Source organism: Notolabrus celidotus, chromosome 5 (assembly GCF_009762535.1).
Source record: "Notolabrus celidotus isolate fNotCel1 chromosome 5, fNotCel1.pri, whole genome shotgun sequence".
Lineage (NCBI taxonomy): Eukaryota > Metazoa > Chordata > Actinopteri > Labriformes > Labridae > Notolabrus > Notolabrus celidotus.
The window spans coordinates 18356059-18378004 of NC_048276.1; the positions used below are offsets into that span (position 1 = coordinate 18356059).

General features: G+C 38.8%; 1 protein-coding gene across 1 annotated transcript; it reads right to left on the minus strand.

The window, feature by feature from the left end:
- Window positions 1-474: 474 nt before the first annotated feature.
- Window positions 475-20497, minus strand: rps6ka4 (ribosomal protein S6 kinase, polypeptide 4). The gene is made up of 18 exons (XM_034684274.1): window positions 19511-20497; window positions 15381-15452; window positions 14830-14897; window positions 13168-13318; window positions 12881-12996; window positions 11845-11952; window positions 11614-11694; window positions 11087-11190; window positions 10710-10860; window positions 8335-8496; window positions 7887-8012; window positions 6569-6702; window positions 6379-6472; window positions 6056-6226; window positions 4829-5020; window positions 4584-4743; window positions 3017-3180; window positions 475-2920 (listed from the first exon to the last, which is right to left on the minus strand). The coding sequence occupies exons 1-18, from the start codon at window positions 19596-19598 to the stop codon at window positions 2702-2704; spliced, it is 2361 nt and encodes a 786-aa protein (XP_034540165.1). The 5' UTR covers window positions 19599-20497; the 3' UTR covers window positions 475-2701.
- Window positions 20498-21946: the final 1449 nt, after the last annotated feature.

Genomic DNA, 21946 nt, shown 5'->3' on the forward strand with positions numbered 1-21946 from the left:
GGAGATGAAATAAGGGTTTAAGATACATTTGATTCAATTGTTTTAAAGGGAGTGGTTGGACAACAAAAGGGATCTTCATCTGTCAGATGCCTCACCCTGGCAGTTTGAGCATCATTCAGGACAAGCTGTCTGATTACTCGTGTTTCACATTTATGTCTTTTTAATGAGAGCTTTCCCCTTCCCTCTTACAAAGTACTTTGAAATTACTTTTGTCATCGTATCAGTCTAATTGTTTAATGTATCATGTTTGCACTGAGTAGGAACAACTCTATACTTTCCATCACTATCAATTAATCTAAGTGGAGTTGATGTTGACAGCAAAAATTCCATCACCACACACACACACACACACACACACACACACACACACACACACACACACACACACACACACACACACACACACACACACACACACACACACACACACACACACACACACACACACACACACACACACACAAAACACACAGCTATTTAAAAGTCATGTTTATTTTGCACCGACCCAAAAATTATGGTGCAAAAGATAAATTCCCAGTTACAACATCAGTGACAGTGCATCTCAGTAAAATAACAATAATCAAAAAGAAGAGAGAGAGAAAAGAAAAACATCATTAACCACAACAAAATAATTAAACACCAATAAAAGCACAGGTTTTGAAGTACAAATGTCAATGCTCAAACACAAACAGATACCAGATACCTTTCAAAGATGAAGGAGGAAAACAACATCAAGAAAATAATACAGTAACTTGCAATAATGCTTCTTCTGGTACAGAAATATTGGTACAACAAACATCCCAATAACAATCACACTCTCTCGCTCTTTCTCTCTCCTTCTCTTTCTCGCATGCATGCACACACGTACGCACACACATATAATGTTGGAGCACAGCAAGAGCCAATTAAAATTATCAATCCCATTACCACTGCATTAAAATCAATGACATGTAATAAATATCAGAGAAAGCACCTTTAAAGCTGAAATGTGTTAAGTTGATCAACTGACTGTGCAACATGTAAAAAAGTAAAGTCCAATAAAAACATAATTACATCAGGACACTTATATACCATTGAAACTGATGTCAAATTAAAAACCATTACACCTTTTTCTTTTGCTCTTTTTCAAGGATGAGTATATACACAATCATTCTGCAGGATGGTCACATTGGAACCATGTTAAAGTCATTATTAAGTGTCTCATTCTGTAACATTTCAAATTCAAAGCCGTATAATCTTTTAAAACCACCTCTGGAAAATAAAGACATCACTAGGTGAGTGGCCCAGGTTACAACAACCTGAGTTTATCTGAAGGGGAAACAATCTCTCATTGTATCAAATCCAACTGTGATTATGATTGCTGCACATGGCGCAGTCTGGTCTTATGGGGCACCAGAAAGCTGTGATACCCTTTAGGATTCACGATGACATGCAAAATCATCAAAATGGATTTTGCTCCAATCTACATGCAATCAAGCTGCTTTTAGTAGAATGAAAACTTTCAGGTTGACAGCTTCTTAGGTAGTGAAATATATATATAAAAAAATGAATCTTACATTATAACAGATTAGCATGCTTGAGATTTCAGACCGGCACAATAATGCGAGTAATTTACAGCAAGAACATGAAGAAAGTAGAAAACCCCTCGTTTTTTTCTGTTTTTTTTCTCCCCATGTGTTTCCACAGTCGTGTAGCACTGCAACCTCTTCAAGTCAAACTCTGATATTCTCTCATAACACTCTAAAATCAGGACATGCTCTCTGTGTTCTGTTGAATGGGGTTTGTAGAGTTTGTGTGTTGGAGACGTCAGTGCTGTTTGAAGTCTGTCCTGACTCAGAACTGTACACAGACTTCAGCAGTTTCCATCGTTTTGCTGTCTCAGGGGTTTCACACATCACAATCATCTCCCTCTGCACTAAGTCCTTCCAGCTATCTACATTTATTTTGTATCATTTGTTCTTTTACATTCTCTGCTAATAGTGCAAACAGCAGGAATTTTGCTCAAACAACTGAGAGAGGCAAAAAAAATATGCATGTTTCCACAAACCCAGAAGTGTTTGCACGGCACTAGTGTCCAAACTTTTGCCTGTTTTGCCAATTTTATCTGTTTGGCAACCTGAAAAAATATCTTAATACATGTAAAGGGTTAAGCCTGCTGAATCCTGGTCCTGGAAGGACTACTCATTTGCTGTGTGCAAATTGGTGTGTATTCAAATCGGCTTAACTGGTAAATGCACTGCTTTACTGTTTGTATGGCTTCTGCTCATTTATGGCTCCTTTTTCCCTTTATCCCTTTATAGCCAGGCACTGTTTTTACCCACAGTGAACAAAGGTAACAACTCATTTTTTACTTTAGTGTGTGATATCACCATATTATGGTGAGTGAATACTGAGTAAGTAATCATTTTTCTCAAGGCCACAGATTTCTGTACATCATAAAGATACTAAACTAAACCTCCACCATCTTCTCAGTGAAAATACAGGTTTGGTTTGGGGAGAATACGTCCTGATGTATGAAGTTGCTTTGCTGTTGAAAAGTTGAATTCTATGTTGTATTGAACATTTAATACAAACTTTAACCAGTCTTTTGGCGTGTCAGAGTGTGTTTTTTTGGAACTGGGTGAGCCTATCACCACTGGAGGACACCGTGTTGCCAGTAGAAACACACACACCACTTCATTCTCTCCCCCTGCTGTTCAGGCTAGCTCTGCTTTGGGCTCACAGTTTGCTTTGGCTGTGCTTTGGATGCTTTTGCAGAGGCTGAGGCTGAAGAGGAGGTGGAAGAAGAGGAGGAGGAAGAGGATGAACTCCATCTGGTCTCTACTCCTGTGCTGGTCATCTTCAGTTTTCGGCGTTTTGCGAGGGGAGCATTGTCGACACTTTTCAGAAAGAAGCCCTCTCTCTTACCGCGGTTAAAAGCCTGATGAGAGAGGAAATAACAAAGATAAGAGGAAAGGAAACATTAAGTCATCCAATCTAAATCTATGCTATCCTGCTTTAAGAATAATACTTTTACCTTGTAGGTGGCGTTGACGTAGGTGCGTACAGTGGGCCCGCTTGACTCAAGCACATCAGGGGTGCACAAAGGAGTGGTGGACATGGAGGCTCCACCCTGCAGCCAGCTGTTCTCTTTCAGATCAGACAGTTTGAGACGTCTCTCTGGATCCACTGTCAGCAGGCCTTTGATTAAAGGAGTAAGAATTACAACAGAGACAAGACAAGACAATTAGGTAGAAGAGATGCACATAGAACTCTTGATGACTTGCAAAGAGGGGTTGTAGAAGATAATCTCTTCAATTGCTTAAGTCTGAAAAACTGTAAGAAGTGCTTGAGAAATCCACCATCGGATTCTCAAACAGAGAAGGAAATGAGTCTAATAAAACTAATTCATGCACTTGTAATTTACAAAAAGCTGAGTTTTTAAAGTTTATACAGATGATTTTTCATGCCTTTGTCAAGAGCATAGGACATTAAATAGAGTAGGACAGCAGGAAGAGAGAGTGAGGGAGGATATAAAGCCACCGTCTTCAAGGAATTGTCGCCTGTTCATGGGGCGCACGATTTAATCACTGAGCTACAGCAGCACCCAAAAAGGCTGATATATCTGGGATACTATGGGACTATCAAAAGTGTATGGGTATCAGTGTGTATGTCTTTTTGACATGCACTCATATGACAGGGCATTTTACCTGGTAAAATAAAGGTAAGATAAATAAATGGGAAAACTTTTTACATGACATATAATTCAGAAAGTGCATGAACCTCAGGAGATTTTAAAATAGTGTCATCATTAAGGGTGGGAAGCAAAAACCGGATCCGACTTAGAACCGGTTCCAATTGATCAATTCCACCGAAATTGTACACCTCAAATGTTATCGATTCTTCTTAACGTTTCATTTCCCAGCAGGATGAAGCTTGGGGTTCGCGTCGGGCAGAAGTGGAGAAGGGTTCCATGTGAACATGTTCGCGTCGGGGAGGCGAACCCCCGTCTACCTCTCCCCTTTCGGAGTTGTGATGCTTTCCCTCAGGCTCGATGGGCCACGTCCGGACTCACGCGGCTGAAAATGAGGCACCGAGAGCGGGTAAGATACCTCCGCGATGACCCTCGGAGGAAAAGCGTTTTTCCTCTCCAAATTCAAAGTATTTTCCTCCAGGCTCAAGGGGCCACGTCCAGACTCACGCGGCCGAGAATGAGGTCAACCTATTGTTCAGTATGTTCAAGTTGAATATGTTCATGTTCACTCTTGTGCAGACATAATTTTGGTAAAAATAAAATGGTTCCTTTTGGTGCAGAAGACTGTGTAGAACTACTATTTTCCCCTCAAAGAAATACGTTAGGAGAATTGATAAGGAATTGGATTGATAAGCAGAATCGACAACGGCATTGACATTGATGCTATCTTATCAATTCCCACCCCTAGTCATCATATAGATGGTCAAGCAAAGCCTGCAGTGATTTCATTGTTAACAATAGTTTCAGCACAGTCTGAAGCACATGCAGCATAGCATCACAACTGAACACACCATGTTCCACCCTAGAGTTGATTGAAAATGTATGATAATCTACTCCCTCCATCACACACCTTTAACAAGCTCTTTGGCATCCTCAGACACTCCCTTCCAGGCCTCCCCATCCAATGAGAAATCACCCTCTTTTATCTTTTGCATGATGTCAGCAGCATACGATGAGGTCATCCCACGCTGTTCGCTCAGGAATGGCACCTGGCCTGACAGCATGGTGTACTGATGGAAACCCACAGAGAAAGTCATTAAGTGCTGCAGTTGGATTTACTGATGAAACAGAATTAACAGATTCCAGTTTAATTACCAGGATGACCCCAAGACTCCAGAGGTCGCAGGCTTTGTCGTATCCTGCGCTCTCAAAGAGTTCAGGTGCGGCGTACTGCAGTGTGAAGCAGGGAGTCTGCAGGGGGGCGCTGCCTGCAGGGCACAGCCGAGCGAATCCAAAATCTATTACTTTCAGCACCGCGTCCTCCCCCTCATCGGCAAACAGCACATTCTGTGAGGAAATAAAACACATGAGCATGCTCTCTCATTTCTCTGGGCTTTTTACTCTCCTCAACACTGCATACACCACCAGTAAACACTACTATAACTCCCATTTGGCATTTTCCAAATCGTGGTCTATGCTTTCTCAGTGTGTGTGTGTGGCATTGTCCTACTCAGTGCAGCAACAGATGGGATTGTCCTTTGAGCGTGCCATCCAAAATAACTACTTGCTGAATATTACACTAGATGCCTCTAGACAGGAGTTATTACCACATCTATCTCTTGACCAGAAATCGTTTGGAAATTGTCATAAAAACAAACAAACTCATTACTAAAGATGAAATGTGCAGCAATGGTAGAATGATGCTGAAAAAACATGTTCAATCAAACCCTCCTCAGTCAGTGAGTGAGTCTAGATTGGCATCAAAAATAAAAGTTTATGTGATTACGACAGTCGTCTCAGTAAAGCACTAAAAGTTAATGGGTGATTCTTGCCGCTATCTGTCATTAACAGCAGCTTTTGACTATATAAAAAAAACTTCTCCTCAAGTTAATTAAATCCCACAGCCATTTGAGGATGGCAGGATATGTGTGATAAATCTGCAGCGCTCATTTGGAAAAGTGCTGCGCCGCAACAAGGAGGCATTATGCGTTGTTGTCCACTGTGTTTACAACGATTAAATCATTCATGTGCAAATGATGTAGCAGAATAATCACAATAACACCCTCGTACGTCTAAATAGCTGGCTTTAACTTTATGAAAGACGTCCTTGCAGTACACAGGACATGTGCGCTTGTTACTGAGAGGATTTTAACTTCACTCGTTTGTATTTCCTATCACAACATTTATGCCAATAGCTCTGGACGTTACAACTTTGTTTACAGCTTTTCTGGCTATTTTTAAATATTTACATTTATTATAAAGCTAATGTAAGACTTCAATTTTAAATAGCATTGTACTGATGCTTTCATGAGAACATTTTAATGTATAAATGTATTTACAAAGGACGCTATTATGTTCTATCAGTAGATTCCTGCCACCCACCTCCGGTTTGAGATCCCTGTGCACGACTCCAGCTTCGTGCATGAAGCTGACAGCTGAGACCAGGCTCTGTAACAGCTGACTGGCCTCTGCCTCACCAAACAGTTTCTTTTTCTTGATCCTTTCCAGCAGCTCCCCTCCGTGCAGGAGCTCCATCACTAAATATGTGTGATACTAAAAGAGAGAGGGGCGTTCAGACAGAACAGTTAATACTATCACCACAGGTCGACATCCTTAAAAGGACATTAAATATATTCAGCATTGTTTGTGCTTATGTTATGACAATATATGCACATGCCATCCTTTGTGGGTTTCCTCCACTGTACCTGATCAGTGTAGACTTCATGCAGCTTGACGATGTTTGGGTGGGACTCACACTGCCTCAGAGCAGCGATCTCCCTCTGAGTGTTTGCCTCCATTCTAACATAATCCAAAGCAACATTCAACGTTAACAAAGACTTTCTGTGAAATACACAGAGGCACTGTACATTGCAGCAACATCACATCTCCACTCACCTGCGGCTGACGATCTTGACAGCGTACTCAAGGCCACTCTGTTTGTGCCGGCACTTCCTGCACACAGAGAAGCTGCCCTCGCCCAGGGGTGGCCCGTGAAGACACAGCTCATAGTGCTGGAAAAACTGCGACTCCTGAGCAAAGAAGAGACAGTGTGACTTTTATTGAGCTGTTAAGGGAGATGTTCTGTATATTTTTCTTTGAATCCTCCAGCTAAATACTTGGCTTTCAGCAGTATAGGATGCCTCTGACTTTTGAGTGCACTGACCAAGAAGAGATAAAACCTGGAAAGTCAATATTTATGTCCCTGAGAAGGGTTTATTTAGGAACACACTTTGATTTAAACACATACAGTTTGAACCTACACTCAGATGAAACAGTATTGATCAGTCTGGTCTTAATTATATGTCATTGTCATACGCACTCCTGTTTTTTCATGGCTCACAATGGGCAAACCCTTCATTTGAATGATGTGATTCACTGCATTAAACAGGTCTTTCAAAGGCAGCATGAGGACTGTCGTGCACCCCCACATGTTTAAGAAAAAACCCTTTAGTGTGAGACTCTCTTTGCCGAACTGAGTCGTGACAAACATTATTATTGTTAAATCAAGTTACTGGGTCAGATCTGTGTAATCGTTTAGCTTTAAATCACGTTGATGTAATTAACACCAAGTGTGAAACCTGGCTTTGATTTTTACATTCCTTAACAATATTACTAGAAAAAGTCATCAAAACAGAAAGTCCTTCAAATTGTGATATCAATCAATCAATCAATCAATCTTTATTTGTATAGCGCCAAATCACAACAAACGTTATCTCAAGACGCTTTTACAAACATAGGAGGTCTAGACCACTCTATGTCAAATTATGAACAGAGACCCAACACCAAGACAGGGTAAGACTCAGTCTGACCCCACCTTAATCCATCATGAGCATTGCACATCGCAGTATTTAGCTAGTTACAGTGGTGAGGAAAAACTTCCTTTTAACAGGCAGAAACCTCAGGCAGAACCAGACTCATGTTAGACAGCCATCATGCCTCGACTGAGTTGGGTCTGATACATCTTCTTTACTGCATAGTGCTTCATATAAATGCAGACACATGCTGTGAAATGAAGAAAACCAACTTTAGTAAATTAAGTAGGTTAACTAAACTAGTTCCTCTTCCTCTCTTCCTTCCTGTGTGTTCGGGATCCTGTCATTCAGAAAGCCTCTCAAACGAGTTGCTAATATCAAAAAACAATTTTAGAATGACTTTCAAACTTTGGGTAAAAGGAGGTTTTATAAGGAAAATGCTACTGATTTAAAATGCATACCTTTAACATCGCACTGCGCTGAACAGAAGCTGAACCCGGTCGATCAGCACCAACCTGAGACTCAGCAAAGTCTCCCATGACAGCGTTTTTATTGAAGAGGATGGAGGGAGCAATGAAGGAGTAACCCTGAAATTATAATGGTGATGTTAAATGAATGACAAGGTAGTGCAAAAGAAGAAGTCCACTTTGGGAGAGACAGAGAGAAAGACAGAAGCAGAGAATGAAAGGGGGGACAACCATTTAACCCTAATACATTTCAAAAGCAATAAATGAGTTCACTCCATTCACATACCTGTATCAAAGAAAAAGGCTTTCCTCTTTTTTTCCACCCATAATTAAGTTTCATAGACCAGCACCCATCAGAATGTTAATGATTTCAAGTTGTGAGCGTGATGTTTTGGAAACCAGGCTTTTCCAAAAGGTCCAGACTATGACAGTAATGACTAACCTGGAACAGGCGGTCAGTGCTTGGGGGTGTGCTTGCAGGAGAGTAAACAGGATCCATCCCTGTGAACTCCTCAGCAAAGTTCCCCGTGTCCAGTTCACTCTTCAGCTCTGGCTTGAATGGACTGGCCACCTTCTTCTCTGCGAGGTCAGTCCAGCTCAGGCCCTGTTTGAAAACAACAAGGGACAGATAAGGTTAATGGATGAATGAGATAAGATAACAGGTAAGGATGCCAGTGTATTACAAGCTGAAAGGTTATCAACCCCTTAGAGAGAATATTTATTATCATTTATTATACCAATAATACATCTAATCCAATAAAAACAAGTGATTTAAGTTGCTTTCATTCACTTATTAGCAAGCCTACACATTCCAACACTGTAGGTGGCGGTATGCGATCTGCCATGACAGAAGAGAAGGACAACAAGAGCAGCTGCAACAAGCAGACGAGAGATTACAAATGGCATCACCCGTATGGCTGTTTTTCACTGTTTCAGGGGAGGATAGCATGATGTCATTTACATTTCAAACACAAGCTGCAAGTATTTCAAAAGGAGGAAATAAAAAAGTCATCAACAAATCTTTTGAGTCACCTGAAAAGTTGTCATTGCAACAAATATGTTTTTATACTTTGAAGTCAAACGAAGCAGCGGTAGCACCAATAGCGCTGATTTAACAGGTGCTTGTGAGCTGCACAGAGTTTACCAGAGATTAGGGATGGGTACGATTACTCGAGTACTCGAGTACTCTCCGTTGACCCCATTATTCGAATAGCATTTTGTTATTCGCGCACCTGGCAAGATAGTCATATGGCGTTACATGTGTGACACGTTATTCAACCGAAAGCGAAAGCACAACAAACGAACCGTCTGCGACACCTGCGACATGTCAGTTATAAAAAGTAATGTCTGGAAGTACTTTGAAAAAACTATGAAGATAATGTGCAGTGCGAGATATGTGGCGTTAAACTTGCATACCATAGAAATACTAGTTTGATGATTAACCAAATGCACTTAAAGCACAAGGAGAAAACAGCGGAGACAGATAACAGGCAGTCTCACATCACGTCTTTTGCTCGCCCTGTTAGCACACGTCGTTGTGAAGAAACCAGAGCGGAGAAGATTAGCCTGATAATAACCAAAATGGTAACTGGAGATATGCTCCCATTAAGATTTGTGGAAGGAGAGGGCTTCAAAGAGCTGATCGCATTAGTCAAGCCGGAGTACAAGCTACCATCACAGAGAACAACAACTACGAGAGTGGAAAAGATGTATGAAGAAAAGGCAGCAGAACTTACTACAACTTTGGTCTGGTAGGTCCGTGTCCGATGGACTTTTATTTATTTATTTTTGTTTATGGTTTAAAAAAAATTATAATTGCGAGTACTCGAGTAATCGTTCATAAGGAAACTCGAGTAATTGATTACGAGGATTACGGTAAATTCCCATCCCTATCAGAGACAACTCAAAGCTAAACATTAAAGAAAGAAATCACTGAATGTACAGCACTTCATGACCCACCATTCTTCTACCAAGGTAGAAGACCAAGGAGTTCACCAGCATATTGGAAACACCATCCCTAGTTGCTGCTACTTTGCAGATGCATCCCTACCTGTCATAACCATAAAGTGATTCCTACACACATTCACAGTCTTCATCAACATTACTTTGACCTAGGGCTGAACGATTTTGGAAAATAATCTAATTGCGATTATTTTCCTCAATATTGTGATTGTGAATTATTCTTGATATGGAAAACGTTCATGTTTTTAAATGATTCATTGATAATTGATCGTTAACATTTCCAAAGATCGATCACGATAAATACTTGAAATTAACATCCCTACTTTGTGGTGTTTTTTAAAGTGTTGATAAAGGTTTATAGTGTTACCTCGTGAGATAGAAACAGTAGCCAGGTTCTGCACAATACCTGTCGTTGCACAGCATCTTCTTTTTTTATAGCCAAAGTAAATCCACACAACTGACGTGCTGCCCCTCGTTGGTACTAAACTTTCTGCAGTGTCAGTTTCTGTAGAGCCTGGGGCCATTGTGCATCAGGTTAAAGTGCAACGTGGACTTCTCTCCCTGCCTGCCTGCCTGCCTGCCTGCCTGCTCTGCTCTGCTCTGCTCGCAAGCCACGTTGACCAGATCATGTGACCAGTCAAATCGCAGCCAATGCGGTTAGAATATCTTGTTTTATCATATCGCGATTTAATCGCAAATGCAATTAATCGTTCAGCCCTACTTGGACCACAGACAAATTCGCCTTCTAACATTTGATGTCCCAGTGGCTGATATATGCGTAATCTAAGTTCACACTGCATCCCGAGTAACAGAAGTAACAGAATATTTGTGACAGGAGGTTGAGGCAGTAAAGACCTTGAAGAAGGAATGTGCTTTGATGTCTTCAGCCCCTCGTGGTCCAGAACCCAGCCTCCTGTGAGGGTCTTTAACCAGCAACTTCCTCAGCAGGTCCTGAGCAGTTGGTCCAATCATGGAGGGGAACGGTGGGTCACAGCGCAGAATACGTCTGATGTAACAGAGACAGAAATAATTCTCATTCAGTAATCTTTGCAACCTAAAAAGACAGCTTTCACTGTTAAATCCAGGATGTGCTCGGTAGATGAATGAGAATAGATAACTCTACTACAATGGTTGACATAATTCTTTGACTTTATGATATTCTATGTGAAGAATGACTGCTGGTGTAAGAGTTGTGTACATGTTGTGTACACGGTGGAGTCAGTGACACTCACTTTGACACCTCACTCTGGGAGTTCCTCTCTCCCTCCAGGGTGAAAGGAGACGCTCCTGTCAGCAGCTCAAACATCAGGATCCCAAGGCTCCACCAGTCTACCGACTGCAAGGAGGAAAGGTTAAAAAAGTTTACATGAAGGAAAGAGAACAAAGATGGGAAGATACAGCTCCCAATGTGTAGTTTTTCAGTGAAGCCTGAGTTATTGGTTATTATATCAGCCTCCTTTCATGACCAAAAATGTCAACCCTATCTTTGATCTAATCTGATGATCAGCCTATATAGTGTTCAAAGTAAAAGCTATTTATAGACTGTCTTTAATGTTACCTGCAAAGGCACCCGGCAACCATAAGTTTGATTTACAGCTTTCAGTGTTTACAGGCAATTTAAATAGCTACAGCTTAATGCTCTCCAAAAACATCCTGACATATTATGCAATAAAATGAAGGAAATGAACACCTACATTACAGGTCCACCTAAAATAAATGAACACCAAACAACAGTGATGCACTACAGCTCTTTCATTACCTTGCCATGCCCAGATTTCCCCCTGATGATCTCAGGTGCCATGTACTCGATGGTGCCACAAAAAGAGTACGTCCTTTCTTTCTGTAATGAGGTGAAAAATACCATCAAGTGTATCAGTAAAGAATATCATTCACGAGCTAAATATATCTGTGATTGGGATATCCTTAATTTAACTTATAATTGTCCACATGCAAATAGACATTTGTGTTCATTAGAATCATTTTCACATGCCTCCTTTTCAAGAAACTCTTTGCTGAGTCCAAAATCTGTCAACACCACGTGGCCTTCACTGTCGAGGAGAATGTTTTCCAACTTGATGTCTCGGTACACGATCCCAAGCTGAATGGAAATACAGAAAAACTGCAGTTACACTCATGCTTGGTGGAAACATTAATCAACAGAGTTACAATTGTGTCAAGCAAAAAGACAAAAATGATCTACAATCTAAAAGTATTTCAGCCTATTGAACATCCTAGCTGTGAATTCTTTAGACCAATGGTGTGATACTTTGAGGGTGCAATTTGATGTTAAAAAAATTACATCAACTGTGTTGTAGTGCTTGAGATCAGTCTTAAGACCACTTTTAAGGTCTTGGTCTTGTCTATGAGTTGAAAGCATTTTTACTCAGTCTTGTCTCAGTTTCGGACTGGGCAGACTCCAGGTTTTAAATCAAGACTGGTCCAGACCATCACTGATAGGCTATTTGTCAACATCATTACTGTGAGTAGAAGGAAAACGCCTCTTTCTACAGCAACTAATAATTTAAATTAATTTGTAATTTGTTATTTTTTCCCCTCTGGTAACAGTCACAACCTTTCCAATGTAACAGTCTAAGTGAGTGACATGCTGCCTACACACAAGCAGGAGTGGATGGACACAGGAGGAGAGGTCTGTGTGTATACCTCAGTAGTCTCAGTAAGCATGGTTTTGACTACAACGCTATCAACTATGTTTTAGTTAAACTGGACCATTCATTTGAATTGGGCTTTTTCAAAAAGCTTCAAAATCTAGTGTCTCCAGTCATCCAATACAGCCCCTCGCTCCAGTTTCTTATGTTACAAGAATCAGGACTCATATGGGACTACCGTGTCACTTTGTGACTGCTAAATTGACAAGTGCTCCCAACATGTCAGACACAACAGTTATAGTTAAGTGACGTATTGGTGCAGTGTCTCTGTGAAGTAGCATTGTCTTTCTTCTGTCTCCTTGTATCCAAACATCAATAAATGTAGATTTAATATACAGAGCTGAAAAGAGTGGCACCCACCTTGTGCAGGTGCTCCAGAGCCAGGATTGTTTCCCCGATATAAATCCTCACCGCCTCCTCAGAGAAGTGATCCCGCTGGTACAAATGGGTGAACATCTCCCCTCCACTCACATAGTCTGCATTCACAAACACAGATATATCAGCGGCTTAAGTAGACATGATACAAAAAATACAGAAACATACAGGCACAAAGTTCCTACAAACAGAGACAAAGTCATAGACATATACATCTAGAGTAGTAGGAGTAGGAGTAGGAGTAGGAGTAGGAGTAGTTCTCCGTCACTCACCCAGGATGAGATGAAGTTTGCTCTGCGTCTGGAAGGCGTAGTGCAGTGTGACCAGGAAGGGTGACTGGCGGATATGCTCCAGCACCTGCCTCTCAGTGCGAGTGTGTTCTGTGGTCTTTGCCTTCTGGACAATGGCTGCTTTCTTTAACACCTAGAGAAGAAGTCAAATAAACTCCTCTTTAGTTTTGTTTTATTGTGAGTTTCCCACAAAATCTTCAGTCATCATTGGAAAACCCAAGATATCTTGGGTAAAGATCATGAAAAGCATTGTATGAAGTTATCGATGCTTCTTTACATACAGAAGCCACAAGAGCCCAACAGATAATATCTTCCAGTAAGGATAGTTCCCTGAAACAGCTCAATAATAACTGAGCATGAACCGTTAATACATATGATGCTGTCAATCCCAAGCAAGCGGCAACCTCCGGTCTCAAACTATGAAGCCCATGGGGAAGTGTTATAAACTGCAGTTCATCAAGAATCCGCTTGAGGCTGGCTGCAGAAACACCGGAAACCACATAGACACCAATTCAAAAAAGACGATCTTGGCTCTACGTAGCTAATTTCTCTATCGGCACACACTGTACGAGGGGTAAAAAAAAATTCTAACGCGGCGGTTCAGAAGATATTAAGATTACAAGTTTTTGCCCAAAACATGACTGACTTGACTCCCTGTCGGGAACACATAGCTGTTGACTAGGAGTCTTAAACTCTGCCTCTTTACGTCACACTCTTCCTGGTTGAGTTCCGCATTTCCAATATGGCTGCCGCAGACGATTGGCTTCAAAACAGCGCTCAGGAACAGATGTGTGACATCACTGATACTACGTCCATTATCTATACAGTCTATGATCCCATGGCAGTCTCACTATTCAAAAGACAAAGCTCTATTAAAACACATCAGGACTTTAAAAAGCATAGGAGGACAAGCTAAAGAGCCAGGCCTGTGCTGATTGTCAAAGAGAATAAATGATTGTTCACAGAGTATTGGACATTGTCTTTAAATATCACAGACTCTCTTTCTCTCTTTCTTTGATCTGCTCATTGCCATCCTTAGAGCAACAAACTTCTCAATACTTGCCAATGATCATTAAAAAGGTGGGAAAAAGTAAAAGTTAAAATAAGGACTATGTGGACCTGTATGAATTACGGTTGAAAGAAACAGAAAACAACATCTCAATCATCTCAAGAGGCCAACATCTCTCAATTAACATAAATAAGACTGTGTTAAATAAGGTCTGGTACACTGTGCTAAATTTCCTTTAGTGTAAGGACTGATGTGGTGTGTCCAGTGTAAAACACCTCATTGGGTTTTTTCATTTTATATTCCCTTTTTTTTTTATTGTTTACTTTGTTTTTTAAACAATTTCAAGTAAGCTTGACTCTATATTTAATCTTATAACTAAGGATGAGTTGAGGCTCATTACTTCTATACTCTAAAAAGGCACAATATATTTTCCTCCATTTCGTCTGCAAGCTTTCATTTAACGTCAGCTCAGTCGACCTTCACTTTGCTGCATATCATTTAGATTGAATGACATCTCGTTATGTGCTTTGCAAGTATTACGGATACATTTTAAATTCAAAACATGGCCCTGTGATTTAAATATCTAACTTGTACTTATTGTCATGATAACTCTCAGTGCAACGTAGAAGTCTTACCTTCATAGCATAAAGCTGTCCGACATCGTGACCGGTGTTCTTCCTGACCAGAAACACTTTTCCATAGGCTAGACAAAGACAAAGAAATGTTTCATCAAATTATTTTAGTATGATTTAGTCTGGATTATATATACAGGCACATTCCTGTACACCAAATCAAACCAGGAATTGTTTTGTTGATAGAAGCAGTGTCTCAGATCTCTCAAAGGTATTCATTATGGATGAGATCTAATAACAGAGACGTCTCCAGCATATGGTCTCCCTTATAAACATTCACATGGTACTCATGCTGTTTTGATGATCTGCAACTCCCAAATCACTATGTAAAGAAATGCTTTACCACAACATCTAAGCCCTCTGGGACATTTTCTCTACAAGCTATGAAAATTAATTAGAAAGACTTTCCCCTCAAGATATTAAACCACGGCAGGAAAACACTTATTTTGTGCTTTGAGTAAACCTCACACTGACATCTTATTGAAAGTTTTCTACAGGTTTGACAACAGCTGTATGTGCACTGAATATATTTGTTGCTTTATGAGGACACTTACCTCCAGTGCCCAAGACTTTGAGCAGCTCGAAGTTCTCCATGCCGACCTTCTCAGTGTGACCTGTGAGGTTAGCTGGTGGCAGAAAAAGAAAATACTACAATTAGAACAAACGGTGTAGATGCTACATGTCTTTAACCCTGAAAACACAGCTATTTTGTTTTTCCTTTGTTTTAGAGAAGATTAGGTGGTGCATTTAAAATCTGTACATGTTTAATGAAATGTGTAAAGATGGCTTTTTTGTGCCACGTTGCCTTGATTAGATGGGACAGCTGAAGAGAGACAGGAAATGTGGGGAGAAGAGGGTGGGGGTGACATGTAGTTTAAAAAAAAAAAAAAAAGCAAACTCGAGATCTACCTTTTTAGTCTCGCTTTTAACTAAGTTTTATTCTTAACAGTTTTATTTATTTATTTATTTATTATCTATTTAAAATTTTAGTCACTTTTATTCTACTTTATTTATCTATGTACTTAATTATTTGTTTTATGTATAGCACCTATGTTCTTTTAATGGTTTAATATTTCAGTGTTTTATTATCTTAGAAATGTATTTTATTTTGGTGATATTAATTTCCTGTGTTGAGTTTTAACATCTTATTTTACCTCCTGTGTTTACTCAATAAGATATCATGAGAGCGTTTCCTCAGTTTGTTCAGCAAATTATTTTTAATTTGTATTTATTTTTTAATTTAATTGTTTTTATTACTATTGTTGCCTATATTGTTTTCTTAACCTTAGGATCGTGGGTTTGGGGTTGGGGCTGGTGTGGGATCTTTTTCTTAATTTATTCTATTTTAGGTTGTTTTTAGTGTAAGGACTGATGTGGTATGTCCAGTGTAAAACACCTCATTGGGTTTTTTCATTTTATATTCCCTTTCTTTTTTATTGTTTACTTTGTTTTTTAAACACTTTCAAGTAAGCTTGACTCTATATTTAATCTTATAACTAAGGATGAGTTGAGGCTCATTACTTCTATACTCTAAAAAGGCACAATATATTTTCCTCCATTTCCTCTGCAAACTTTCATTGAACGTCAGCTCAGTCGACCTTCACTTTGCTGCATATCATTTAGATTGAATGACATCTCGTTATGTGCTTTGCAAGTATTACGGATACATTTTAAATTCAAAACATGGCCCTGTGATTCAAATATCTAACTTGTACTTCATCATGTCACTGTCATGATAACTCTCAGTGCAACGTAGAAGTCTTACCTTCATAGCAAAAAGCTATTTTATTTTATTGTTTTTATTGCTATTGTTGCCTATATTGTTTTCTTAACCTTAGGATCGTGGGGTTGGGGTTGGGGCTGGGGTGGGATCTGATTCTTAATTTATTCTATTTTAGGTTGTTTTTATGTACAGCACTTTGTGTTACAATGCCACTGTATGAAAAGCGCTTTATAAATAAAGTCTCATTGAATGATTGATTGAAAGGGTTGTGGCCAGGAGTTGAACCAGTGACTGATGCATGGAGGACTGCTCCCTGTTTATGGGGCACATGTTTTAACCACTAAGCCAAACCAGTGATCCGCCAGTCAAACTTCTGAGAGATGAAAAAAATCATTGCTTTACTCAGTTTTGTGCAACAAGTTAACAAAGCTCAACTTTCATTATTCCACATGAAATATCTAACATCACACAGTGACAGCACCTTAAGTTATATCAACAATAAAATACATTACATCATTTCAATTCACTACTATAACTTGACACAGTACTGCCTGTTCTACCGCTCTCTGTAGATTAAAAGGCGGTTGCACTTTGCTCCACATCCACACCCAAATCAATCACAGCAAGTACAGTATTACTTTTCTGCTGTGACAGTTAAGTAAAACACGATCTTGCCTCTGCTCAGGGTGACTAACCCAACAGTCACCCACAGGAAGAATAATGCAGCAATTGTTGGCTTAATATGAATATGGGTGTTTCTTTTTTATCTACACTATGTATTCTATTTAAGGGCTCATACAAAGTTTTTTTTAATTTTTTTAAGTAAGACGACAAAAAATACTTTATTCTTTGGTCCAGAGTCCACAACAAAGGATGCAAATGTAAAGAGTAGCCTCTTTTTACCAGTTACTTGGGTTTGTTACACAGATGCTGCAACGTTTGGCTCCAAGGGGAGCTGTGAGGTCTCTTCAAATGAATGACATTAAAATAAATATCTATCCATGATCTACATGAACTGAGTGATGAATTGTAAAATGTAAAACCTGTTGAAAGCCACTAGATGTTGTAACCCTGACAAAAAACAAGCATACTTTCTATGTATTAATTGAAATAAGTAACTGTTTTGATAGAATTTAAAGGTTTAGCATTGGTGTTCTACAAATTTTTAGGTTTATCTTTAACCTACTGCCCTCCTGTAACAAAGATGTAATCATACAAACAAACACATATGTGCCAATAATGTGTTGGTTAAATGACAAAGGAGGTATCTTTCTATGGTTAAGCCCTGTTAATATTGATAACAAATAACATAAGAAAAAAACCTGAAACCTTTAATAAAATTTGGGATCCCTTCCTTAATATTCCTGGACCAACATAAAGACCACCAGCTGAAATATGTTTGGACGAATGTAGGTGAAGGCACAAAAAATAAACAATTGAAAGAGCCATACAAGAGCAGGGGGTGGGAAATGGGTGGGGAGGGGGTGTTAAAGCAGCGTCTAATTTTATTTTATTTCTTCACTTGATTGCAGTTGACTCATTCATTAGATCAGGGGTTCCCAAACTTTTCAGCCCGCGACCCCCAAAATATAGGTGCCAAAGCCTTATGACCTCCACTGTCCCTCGAAATGTGATTAAATGTTGCTTCATACTTAATTTACTTCCACTTCAAAATTAGTTTACCTACATAATTAACTGTTAGCTAACCCTAACCCTAACTTTAGGAGTCATCTGGCAACAAAGAAAGGCAGAAAACTAATGCAATGTTCTTATTTATAGGGTTTTATTTAAAATGTAATTACAATTTTTGTCAATATTTTTACAATAATGGGTAAAATAAGCAAATTTAGATTATTTAAAAAATATATAAAAAACTGGAAGACATCTCGCCTGCCTCCATTGGTGTCCCGCAACCCCCCATGGGGTCCCGACCCACACTTTGGGAACCTGTGCATTAGATAATTCAAACTCGACTAGATGTGTGTTAAGTACATTAATATATATTCTTTTTTTTTTTCTCTTCATGATTCTTTAATCAATACTTTGAATATACATTTATTTTCTTATTTGTATTACTATTATTACTCTTAATTTAATTATTATTGTTACATTCATTGCTTTATTCAGCTATTTACCTGTTTAGTTATTAGAAGTACATAAATACAATTATTGTATTTAATGTTATTATCTTTTATATTAATTGTATTTTGTGTGTATGCCTGTATGTATGTATGTATGTATGTATGTATGTATGTATGTATGTATGTATGTATGTATATACAGTATATATTTATTCATTATTTCAATTTATGTATGTATGTGTGTATATTATTATCATTTATTTTTCTTTTTTGTATGCGTATATATCTATATGTGCATACATATGACTATGTTTAACCCTCCTGTTATGTTTGTTTCTCTGTATCAGCAATATTGTTCCTGGGTCAATAAGCCCGGGGCATATTCAATTATACAAAAGTGTCAGAACCCCAAAAAATCCCAATAAACATTTTTTTAAATCTAATTTTTAACTCCATTACTTACCATTTAAATCAAGATTTAGTCAATTGGTGTTCTTTAATTCTCACAGATCATGGTTCAATGAGGATAACTTTTTTTAATTTACATTGGAAAGGACTAAGTATAAACACAACAGTTTTACATGACATAGATTTATGTTTATTATATTTTACATTTTTATTTTTTTATGAAGTGATGTTGAGAAATTAACACGACACTTGCTGCCCAGATTTTTATGCTGCATTTAGCTGGTTTTGAAGGCATATTCTGCCTAAAATAGACTTTAAATAGGGTCAATTTGACCCGCAACATAACAGGAGGGTTCAAAACAGAAAAGATGTTTGAAATAATGGACCTGTATTGTATAGTTTGCGTTTTGCCATCAAAAAAAAAAATCTTGAGAAGACAAAAAAATAAAAAGAAACAGCTCACTTGACTTACCATTGGTGATTTGATGCTTGACGGTGCAGGCCTTTTCATTTGTTTTTGAATCGGAGTCATCACTACTATCAGATGCGTCCCCAGGCATAACTTAAAGCAAAGTTGACTACTACCTACTTAGACTGTGTTAGATTAAACGAGAAACTATCCAAATATCTCTGTATTTATGAGCTAATACGCTACACGCTCCGAAATAATAAAACCTACTGTATATGCATCACCCAGGATATAGGGATTATCGAAATGACCGGGCAGCTGTGTTTTCCAAACAATACTGCTGCCCCATCGTTAATCCCCATGTGTTTGACATCCTGGTGTTTCGCATTATTTATCTCATATGATTGGCCGAAATCAATAAGAAAACACAGGCGTTTAACTACACGGATGACATCTGTTTCCGACCTTGTTGCCTTTTTTATCGTAGAGTAAGCTGGTTAGCTCTGATTTTAAGTGCCTGTGTGTAAGTTACGGTGAAGTTTAAAGAGCTAGCGTTAGAATTAGTCATTCATAAGTTAGCTATCGTAATAACGTTAACACTAGTTTTATATCAACGTCTGAACCAAACAACGCCGTATCAACAAATAACACTTATAATACTAGTATGTTAGCAAAAAGTGCTACAATAACAAACATGTAAGCGCACTAGCTTGAATGGCAGGAGTAAATGTGCAACAAGCAGCTAGCTTACAAATTCTGTAGCTCATCAAAGTTTGAACGTTAGCTAACGCTAATGTTTGGTTAGCTGTTATTGATAGCCTCTCTTCAGATAACAATAGTCAGACCGTGTTGGAAAAGATCAGTCTATGTAGTTCCCTTTCTTCTTTTTCTTCTTCAGAGCCACGGTATTAATCCACCCATTTTAAAAGTATTTATACAATTCGTTTTAATATTTGTCAACGACTAGCTAACTGCTAACACCAGGATGCTTTCGACACAACCTGGGCGACGGTCAGTCACGTGAGCATCGGCGTAGGCGGAGTAACGTTGCTCAAGTCCTCAAGTGAACTGGCCAGCATTCAGCTTCAGTGATAACATTACACATTTTACATAAATACATTAATGTAATATCATTTTTAAAAAATGATAAACAACACGAACGTCCAGAGGACTTATAATCAGTGTTTCTGAGGCAACACATTTGTGTCTAAGGAGGCACGACAATTTTGTGGTGCTACTACCATACACTATTTAGTCAGTGGGTGCAGCCTAGTTTTCAACCACATTTAATTAGTTAAAAAATACAGTCTTCCTGTCTCTGCTTTTCTGTTTTTTTAAGTCTGACATTCAACTTTTCGAGGAATAACCAGCTTTCGCATTGTATGCAGAGGGCCCCAGATATACAAGGAGCTTGACGATGGGTTAAAAATGTCACACTCCATCTCCATCTTCAAGAAAAAGCTAAAATTGCAACTTCTGGCAATGTATGCTTAATTTACTGATCATATCAATGTACCCACTAATCATCTATGTATGTAACCACAACACTGGGATTGTCTGTTGTGTTTGTTGTCTGTTTGTATTTTGTTGTTGTTGCTTGTCTGTTGCCACCATAGGTTGCCACTTTAATCGTGGGATATTGGTCCCACTATTAAACGCTTTAAATAGCTTCCTCAGGGTCACACCTTTCCACACATCCAACCATTGTGAAAATGTTTACCGAATATATATAGATGTACATTTGTGATGATGTGTGTGAATAAACTAAACTAAAAATTGAAGGCCTACACACTGTACAGGAGTCTTTGCCAATATATCTTGTACACAGGGGAGCTATATAGGGGAGAAAAGCTATGGTGATTTTTAAGGGCCCCACAATGTATTAGAACATTTTCTGTGGTGAAGTAGTGCCAATGCAATATCTGTCATGGTACCCCTACCCAGCAGTGTCTATTAACACTATATTGTAGATGTCATTTTAAGCTTAGTGTGACACTGACAGGCATAAATATCAACACATGCTTATAGCACTTCTTCCATTGCACTTTGGAGTGTGTCTGTTCTATGTGGTGCTAAAATCCTTCAATAAACTACAGTATGACTAAATGAGCAAACCCTTTTAGACAGAAAAGTCACATACATTCAATTTACATTCAAATACTGTATTTTGAACAGTAAGTAACACTTCTTGGGAAAGTTTACTTTACATCATGTGAAACTTTCATATTTGATGTGTCCAAGTTATTATAATGGTATTTTGATGGAAGAACATCCACATCCCCATTCCAGCTGTGTTGAGTGACAAGTTTAACTGAAAATCACATCCATCTGCTGTGAAAATGAAAGGGGGAAAAAAAGGTTTTAAAGATATTTTCTTACGAGTTTGAGTCTCTCAGTTATCACAGCACAAAGATACTATGACCATGTGGTGACTTTGAGGTATCTGAAGCCACATGTAGCATACTGCTTGTAATAACATCAACATTTAAGATGTATCTT

What these genes read in the sequence shown, in the direction of transcription:
- rps6ka4 (XM_034684274.1), bottom strand. Translation starts at nt 19,598, where the DNA reads ATGCCTGGGGACGCATCTGATAGTAGTGATGACTCCGATTCAAAAACA. An exon ending in GTCAAGATCGTCAGCCGCAG is followed by an intron (nt 6,473 to 6,568) that starts GTGAGTGGAGAT and finishes GGATTATGTTAG; the next exon opens with AATGGAGGCAAACACTCAGA. An exon ending in ACGTCAACGCCACCTACAAG is followed by an intron (nt 2,921 to 3,016) that starts GTAAAAGTATTA and finishes CTCTCTCATCAG; the next exon opens with GCTTTTAACCGCGGTAAGAG.